This window comes from Rutilus rutilus (genome assembly GCF_951802725.1).
Source record: "Rutilus rutilus genome assembly, chromosome: 4".
In the NCBI taxonomy this organism is placed as follows: domain Eukaryota; kingdom Metazoa; phylum Chordata; class Actinopteri; order Cypriniformes; family Leuciscidae; genus Rutilus; species Rutilus rutilus.
The window spans coordinates 10,369,226-10,377,767 of record NC_140212.1 but is presented as its reverse complement, the minus strand read 5'-3'; the positions used below and the strand labels follow the sequence as shown (position 1 = coordinate 10,377,767).

Below are 8,542 nucleotides of genomic sequence, written 5' to 3'. Positions count from 1 at the left end.
TGGTCCAGATAGCATTGGCATGTCTCCGCAGATCATTATTTTCGCCCCTGGAGCCGTTTGCCAAACGAGAAGAGCCGTGTGAGCAGAACGGCCGCTCAGACTCGCCGGTCAGCTGCGGTGTGGAGGGGGGAGCCGCTAACGATACGTGCCCTGGCAGATAATTCTCTTTCTAAATGCCCCAAATGACTATTTTATGAAAGAATCTTGCATTTTATTATTCGATTTGCTTTAGTCGGCTTTCTGTTTGCTGGAGGTTTGAGGGCGAGATGTTTACACACACAAGCATATTATATCTTTTGTGGAGCACAGGTCTTAAACAAACGCCCCTGTGAATAGCCTTGATAAAACAATAACATTGTATTAAATGAGACTGTTTGTGCTGTCTCCCTCAATGCTTTCAGAGTGTTCCTAAGTCTCTCAGAGTATTAAGATGTGATGAAAGAAGCCATATTTACATAAAGAAGTACAGCACTGCAAGGCGAGGGACTTCAGACAGAGAAACAAGAACCTAAATTGCTGCACTGTATTTATTTATTTGGCTTTGCTGAAACATCTTTTTGGTCCATCTGACTTTAAATCAGTTTAGTTTATTTGTTGTCTGAACAATGGCATTTACAGACCTGATTCAAACCACATCCAACTATTGAAATTGTATTAAAAAATGTTTTAGGTAAATGTGATTTCACCAAGTGCAACATATTCCTGGATCAACAGCTCTGTTGATCTTGGAACAACATTTCAATACACCAATCAGATTTGAGAGACAAGTTTAGAGTTTATGTCAAGTTTGGCTCACAACCAGGGTTAGGTGTTATTTACCAATCATTTCCCTCTGATTTTAGGGATACGTTATGGGTAAGGATAGAGTTAGGAAAACATTTTCGGACAGGAATTTTGTTCCAGGATCAACAAAATATGTTGATCCAGGAACATGTCTTACTTGGAAAAATCAACCGATCCAAATCCCATTCAACAATTGAAAGCTAATTCAATTTTAAATATTCATTTGAATGTCAAGATCTGATCCAAACCACATCTAACAGTTAAAATCTTATTAAATATATTAATAATAACTTAAAAACCTCATGCATGCATGCATTCATTCATTCATTCATTTATTTATTTTATTCAAGATCTGCACTGTAAAAAGCAAACAGTTCTACTTAAAAAAAAAAAACTTCAACTTATTTTATTACTTTTTATCAACTTAATTTCAGTAGATTGTTTTACTCCCATTTTTTGATTAAAGATTACAAGAGCATTCGAACAATAATAATAATAATAATAATAATAATAAAACAATGATGTGCACAGATAAATAATTTATAATAAGCACTGCAACATTCTGTTTTCAATTTTGATTTCATGGTGACTTTAACTGTGTGTGAACACTCATTTGTTGTCCACCCTTTTCATGTGATATTCACTAGTGAATTAATTAATGAGTCATTAGTTTTGGACATGTTTGTGCATGAATGTGTAAAATGTTGTAAAACACCCCCAGATGTTGAATGAGAGTCTCTTAATACAATATACCATGTATATTGTATTATATAATGTATATATATTATAATGCACCACTGTTTTTTACATCATTACGATAGCAAACGATTAAGATACATTGGATGGTGATTATACTGAGACTATATTGAGTAAATGGATTAGATGTTATCGCTTACAAACTTGCAGTCTATGATTTGAAACCCAATTGTATTTGCGAGCACAATTAGTTCTACTAATTGATTCGAATATTTATGCATCCTTTTCATCTCTGTGTTGTACTGCTCTAAATTATTTTATGCACAGCTGTATTGTGTTACAGTACTTATATTATGTGAGTAGGGTACTATATTTGAATGTGTTTTACATTGCTGCAATCAGTAATTGTCATGACGTATTTCATACTGTATTTCATACAGTCACATCACTCTAAAGTCAGGAATGACCACAGTGTTACCGCTAAAAGAAAGGTTTCATTGTATCTTCCTTCAAACACTTCACCATATGAGACAATTATCGTAAATTAGCGAAGTAGATCCCCTAGTTCCTTTAGACTGGATTGTTATCTAGTGAGGTTTCAGAGCCTTCTCTGCTTTTTATGGAAGGACTTAACAGCTTGAGTCTAATCAAAGACATTTTTCCCTCTGTGTTTCAGGCTAAAGAAATTCAATTAGTTTAATTGGTCTGCTTATTATAGGCTGTAATGTGATGTGAGTGCCGCTGTTGTCAAACTTCACAGGCTACTTTAAACAGCCTCCTTAATTAGAAGGAGAACTTTAATCTCAGTGTTTTGAATTGTACAGTGAAGAGGATCTTCAAGCAATATTCTGGCTTTGGTTGCAAAGCAAACTACAGAAGCTTTTAAATTGCTCGAGTGTAGGCCTTACTTACACAATTGCATTGGTTTATAGGCAGACGAGATTGCTAGTTTGTTACACGACTCCCTGGAATACACCATTCTGATGTTTGTGTACTAATAACTTATCGTCTCAGGCAACCGATGTATAAAGTAGTTTAATGTCTCAAAGCAATATCATACTTGAAGTTGTGCTGTTTTTTAGCACAATATTCATCATGATATTCAGAACAACAGTCCTCTTGATTGTTGCCATATATGGCAATTTATCAGTTCAATAAAATACCTTACCTGTTTAGTAATAAAAGCGCCATCACCGCGTCGCTTTGACAACATTTCAAATCCCTCAGTTCTCGCCATCCACAAAAAAAGCCAAGCCAATGTTGATTCTTATTTTATTACAAGCTCTGTCACATTCTCTTTTTGCAAGCCGAAGCTCCACTGTTCGGCGTTTTTTTTAAAACAGGCGATTCCCCGGAGGTTCAAGATATAACGCGCTCCATGTCAACCATTATAGCTCTTTGTGACAACCTATGCCATGCTTCAAAGTAGCCGGAGCAACTTTTCTCTGTTTACGGATATGACGAGACACACACAGGCGAGTTACGTACGCATTTTCGCGCCAAACGCATCCCGCTCTGTCTAAAATATGAACACTTATAATGGGCTAACCATAGTATTAAAACAAAAACATGTTTTGGAAGAAGGATTGATGGTGTATTTGACTCATTATTTAAACTTTGTTAATTTCGAAAAAACTAAAGTTACATAGTGCACCTTTAAATAGCCCCCCTCAAGAGCCCCCTGTTTGTTTTAGGGCCTTAATCACCAAGGTAAAGGTTAATTTTGACCAAGTCATTACCTTTAAACCTCACTTGAAATCATTTAAGATAACGTTGAGGAACTCGCTGTTAAACACTCAGTTGTTTTTAGCTGGACTGGTGTATCCGTTTCTTTCTCACTCGCCCGCTTTTCCTTCCCGCAGACTAAAGGGGAGGGATTTTTGAGGGGCAATGACAAAAAAATGGATGACAACATGACAAATTGCACTTATGATCAATCACAAAACCGGAAGTGCAGCATGGTCTGGTGGATAGGCTAATGGAGTAGAGACCTGAAGGTTCACCACTGGCTGTTCGGCATCTACAGTTGTGCCCTTGAGAGAGGCACTTAACCCAAATTGCTTCAGTAAACACTCCGTCTTAGAAATGACAGTGTATGCAAACTGGCCCACTGAAAGAGAGAGATGGCATCCTCTAAAAATCGTTTTCCGTAGGTTTTGGTGTACCATGACATTTTTAATGGCTTTTTTTTTTTTTTTTTTTACTAGATATGTTTGGTAAACCATTAATATTAGATGCATAATATGTCTGCATACTCTCCTTAAAATGGGGATTCTTTTTTTTTTTATCAGTTCCATCTTATCCAACAATTAAAATCAGTTAATAACAACAATATCATTTGGACAATTTCAGTTTAACCATTCAATTATGGTTATCCATATTATCCAAGTTATATAAATAAATAAAAATCAAACAAATATTTTTCTTTAATTACTTTTGATAAAATATGTACTGTATATATTTAAACGTAATTAAATGTTTTAATAAAAATCCACGTTCTATTTTGTACCATTTGTGGAAAGTGCCAAATGCTTTTTGTGAAAAAACAAAAGACACAAAGAAAGCCACCACACAGTGCTAACACAATAAAACTGTATTACATTTGTGCTTAAAATGATTACAGTACAGTATGTACACGTCCTAAAAATAAACATCTCATGCTGAATAACACATAAAAAGAAAATCCATATACAATAGCAAGCGAAAAGGATTTTTTGTTTTTGTTTTAAATATGTACAACCACCATATACAAATTAAGTTTGTCCTCATATTTTCTCTAGACTATGCCCTCGGTTCCCAAAGGTAATCATAGCCCATAAAAAGATTATCAACATTGTAGGCTTCAGTAGTGATTTGCGCATGAGTGTCGCCTTGAATCGATAGTAAACAAACAAACATCCTCCGACCAGGTATTCACGTGCTCCTAGTTTATGCGACCTGATTATGTTTAAAGAGGATAATGTCAGCTGATGGGCCGCACAAAAAAATACGATGTGACGTTCGTCATGTCTGGAGGAGATGCTTGGCGACTAAGCTGTCTTTCAGTTCAAGTATAAACATGTCAATGGACAGAGCCTTGAATTACGCGCAATGATGAAAAGCCTATTAAATAAATACAGTGAAGACAGTAACAAACCCATCGTTTCCCAACCCACAAAACCACATTACATATGTGTCAAACCCAAATGTTCCTAGAGTTCGCATTTTGAGGTATAAAACAGGGTGAATTTTTTTTTTCAAAATGTCACTAATGAAATCACGTCACTTGATGTTGAAGATGTCGAAGCCCAAAGATTGGTAGTAAAGCGAACACCGTGTTTTAACCAGGTGCGATTTTGTGAAGCTTTCGCCAAGCTGTCCTAAACAGCCAGGACATTTAGTTTATATCTGTGCCATTGTGCTCGGTAGCACTGTGAAACCTCATTGGTTCCCGGACCTGTACACTTAAACATCAAATTTCTTCTGATTGGCTGATTGTGTTTATTCCAAATAGCTTGTCGCTGGTTAAGACGCAATGTAAACGAAAAATAAATTGTAATTGAAAGGACAGTGAGGAAACTCATTCAACCTGAGTAATTACGTTGACATGGCTCCTTTTCTTCTCGCAAACTTGTTCGCCAATAAATACAGATTTTTTTACATATATTTTTAAACTATGTGGTCTTCACCCTGTAAAGCAATTGAAATGGCATCATTGTGTTTTGGACAGAGGTCTTGCAGTGGATTGTATGTTTGTGTTCACAAAAGTCGGGCCATTGAGACATTGAGCCGTCAGGCAGCGTCATTATAACAGAACCACAGTCTTGGTCCGTCTTCAAATGCTCTCCCACATACAAAAAAACGTCTCTATGGCTAATCTGTACAGTACACCATCCCTTATTTGGGCTCTTCGTATATACAATGTGATGGGGACATGGGCTGGAGAGGACACTAGTGCTTTTGTGTCTGATTGTATGTCCCCTTCAGGTCCTCTCGCAGCTCTTTCCCCGACTGCAAACGGCGGGGTAGTGGAGGTGGTCAGCGGACCTGCGGCGCATAACCCTCCTTCATCAGTCCTTCTTCGTAGTCTGTCTGGCACAGGATCATGTTGTTCTTCAGGAAGAACTTGTCTCCGACGCAGAACCTGCATGGAGGCGAGAAACAGAAACATGGTGTTTACGTAACTCGAAAGGGACGCAGAAGGACTCATTACTAGCAAAAGTTGCAGGCTTCCCCACAGAGCCGCATTCCGCCCCCTCAAATATTAGCGTACGTTATCCTGCGGACACATCGGCTGGTCTGGAAAGAGTATCTCCAGAGTGCACCTAGCATCTTCTCTACCTGCAGCTGTTTCATAAATATACCCCACAGACGGAGCGCAGGCTTTAGCACTGCCTGATGGGCCGCTGTCTCACTTGACCTTTTGGAAAGAAGATTATGTTGGTCAGGCAGAAGAGAGAGACAAAGAAGGCGGCAGAGGGAACGAGAGTGAGTAGCTCTGTGTGTTTAGCCGTCCTGAGGGCCGCTTATCTTGCTCACAGCGAGAGTTCGACAAGGTCGGAGTGCCAACCAATGCTCGTGTCTACTGGCCAGCGTTGCCTACAGAACCCTCCTGCCTGTGGACGAGGAGGAATACAATGCGTTTGAGTGTCTTCTGGTACCATTTTAATGATTAAAAGTTTGTATAGGGAATGCAACGTTTGGTGAACATTAGACGCTGTATTAAAGGAATTGTAAGAGAGGTTCATTACAAGTCGGCATGAAATGTAAAATCGATTTTCTAAATGAATGTTATTGATCTTATTGTGAATGATTCATCTATGCTTGCTTTATTTTTTTTAATTAGTATTGAGTGTCATGAATCCCTCCAATCCTTTTGTTTGCATAAACCCCACCCATTTCTTACAAACATCTGCAGCCTCCAACTAATCAACAACGAGTGGACTGAACCAAGTTCCCACCCTACTTTATTTTTTTCAATAATCGATAATTCACTCAGATGAACGTGACGTTATAAATATATGGAAGAAAGGATCTGTTGCTACTTCCATTCGTGGCTTTAAGCTTGAAGCTTTGGGGCATAACTGTTAGTTACCAGATACAATAATTTTGGCTCGTCCCTCGTTTTCTTTAAAGAAAAAAGAAGCAAAGATCAAGGTTACAGTGAGGCACTAACCATGAAAGTGAATGGGGACATTTTTTTGAAGGCTTTTAAAGCAGAAATGTGAAGCTCATTTTATAAAGGCAATTATTCTGTTAAAACGTGTGTATTATTTGAGCTGTTAAATTATTTTTACAGTCATTTTAGACTCTACATGGTCATGGAATTTTTTTTTTTTCCACACTAAAATCATATTGTTTATATGTTACTGTATACCATTAAAACTGTGTATTTTAACATTACGAATTTTCCCTATTTACTTCCGTTGTTAACCCAGATTTATTTTTTAGAGGTAATCAGAATTATGCCACAAGTGAGGCTCTTAACTTGTGTTGAACCCGCAATATTCCTTAAAACATCCTCAGGAGGGGTCAGAACCAGATCTGAGAGCCATTACCCTTTCCGCCATTGTTGAATATAATGAGCGAGCGCCAGGATACTTTGTAAACGCCTCCCTCCCTCCCTTGCATGCACTCCGGAAAACTTTTTTTATTCGTTATGCATGGCAGTGTCAAGCAGGAAGGTGCAGCCATTAGTTTGGACCAAGTATCAACAAGTAATATCCATTAATCGTGCTTGTTGACACGGTGATTAACACAAAGCAGAGGTGTGCTTAATGTAATGGTGTCATTCACTCCAATAAAAACGTCCTGTTTAAATGACACATTCTTGCCAGGAATCCATTAGTGTCTGTCTTCTCTGACATCCTGGCCCTCTCCACCTCCTCTTCTGAGCACCTCCATCTCGCTCGTTCGTTCTCTCGCTTTCTCGACTAATAGGATCTCTCTGTGTTTATTTACAGCCTGTGTTTTCTGTTCCCTCTTAGCCTCGTCGCCGCCCCGTTTCGCAGCGCCAAATTGTTTCTGCTTGGTGAAATGTCAACAGCGTTTGTGACATCTGTGTGCCAATTATGACGAGGATATTGCAGTCAGCCCATCAGAGGTAGCGGTAATAAATGCCCTTGTGCTGCCCTCCGTTTTTCTACTCGTGCAGTCATTACCGATCGCCACATGTTTCCGAGCACCTACATTACCCTTAGCTTGATGCGCCCCCCCCCCACCCTCCCCTTTCAATCTCTCCTCCCAGATGAGTTCAACTTCAGATTGCTTTAATTGCTTTTTAGTATTTCCCATCAAGTGGAGGAGAAAAAAGTAAATGCATTTGATATAGTGTTTGCTCAGGTATGACCGTAAATTCTGGGCTTTTTATGTGTTTTCTAAGGCTGTCATTTTAACACATTAATTAAGCGTGATTTAATTATAAAGAAAATAACGTGATGAAAGCATGAACACAGTTACCTCCCCCCGACCTATATGCAAATTATGCATTTTAAGATATTATTTGAAATCATTTTTGGTAAAATGTGCCTACCCTTTATGACAAGGTTCAATTTGTTAGCTTTAGTTAGGCTAACAAATCATTAAGGATCATGAACTAACAATGAAAAATACTTTTACTGCATTTATTAAAATTGGTTGAATTCTACACATACATTTTTAACATTTCTTTGTTGTTAGTTCATGATACCTAATGCATTAACTAATGTTAACAAATTTAACCTCATTGTAAAATGCACTTTTTTTCCCCTACCATTTAAGTACCACCTTAATTTTTGTGTAAATTTTGCATCCCATATTTTGTAATTTTGTAGCTGACCACATGCCTCACCAAATTATTAATCAAGCAAATAAAATAAAAAAAAAATAGTGTGAATGGCCCTTTAATTTTGCATCAGATTGAAAAACTAAACTGAAAAAATGTCTATTGAATGTTTTTGTCTGCCATAATAATGATTTTCATAAACTGATTATTAATTATTATTTAATAAGTTGTTACTGTTAACATTGAGAAAATAAAATATTATTAAAAGAAAGTCGCTGAATGCTCTTAATTTTCTCAACAAATATTTATTTGCAATTAAAC

The 8,542-nt window shown here is 37.5% G+C and overlaps 1 protein-coding gene across 7 annotated transcripts in view; it reads right to left on the bottom strand.

The window, feature by feature from the left end:
• Positions 1-3,957: 3,957 nt before the first annotated feature.
• The window catches only part of lmo3 (LIM domain only 3), a 42,334-nt gene continuing 37,749 nt past the window's right edge, over positions 3,958-8,542 (bottom strand). For all 7 annotated transcript variants that reach the window (XM_084406778.1, XM_084406776.1, XM_084406780.1 and 4 more), the window contains one exon: positions 3,958-5,602. In XM_084406778.1, coding sequence (XP_084262904.1) covers positions 5,497-5,602 — 106 coding nt within the window. In that variant the 3' untranslated portion in view covers positions 3,958-5,496. The remainder of the gene's footprint in view (positions 5,603-8,542) is intronic.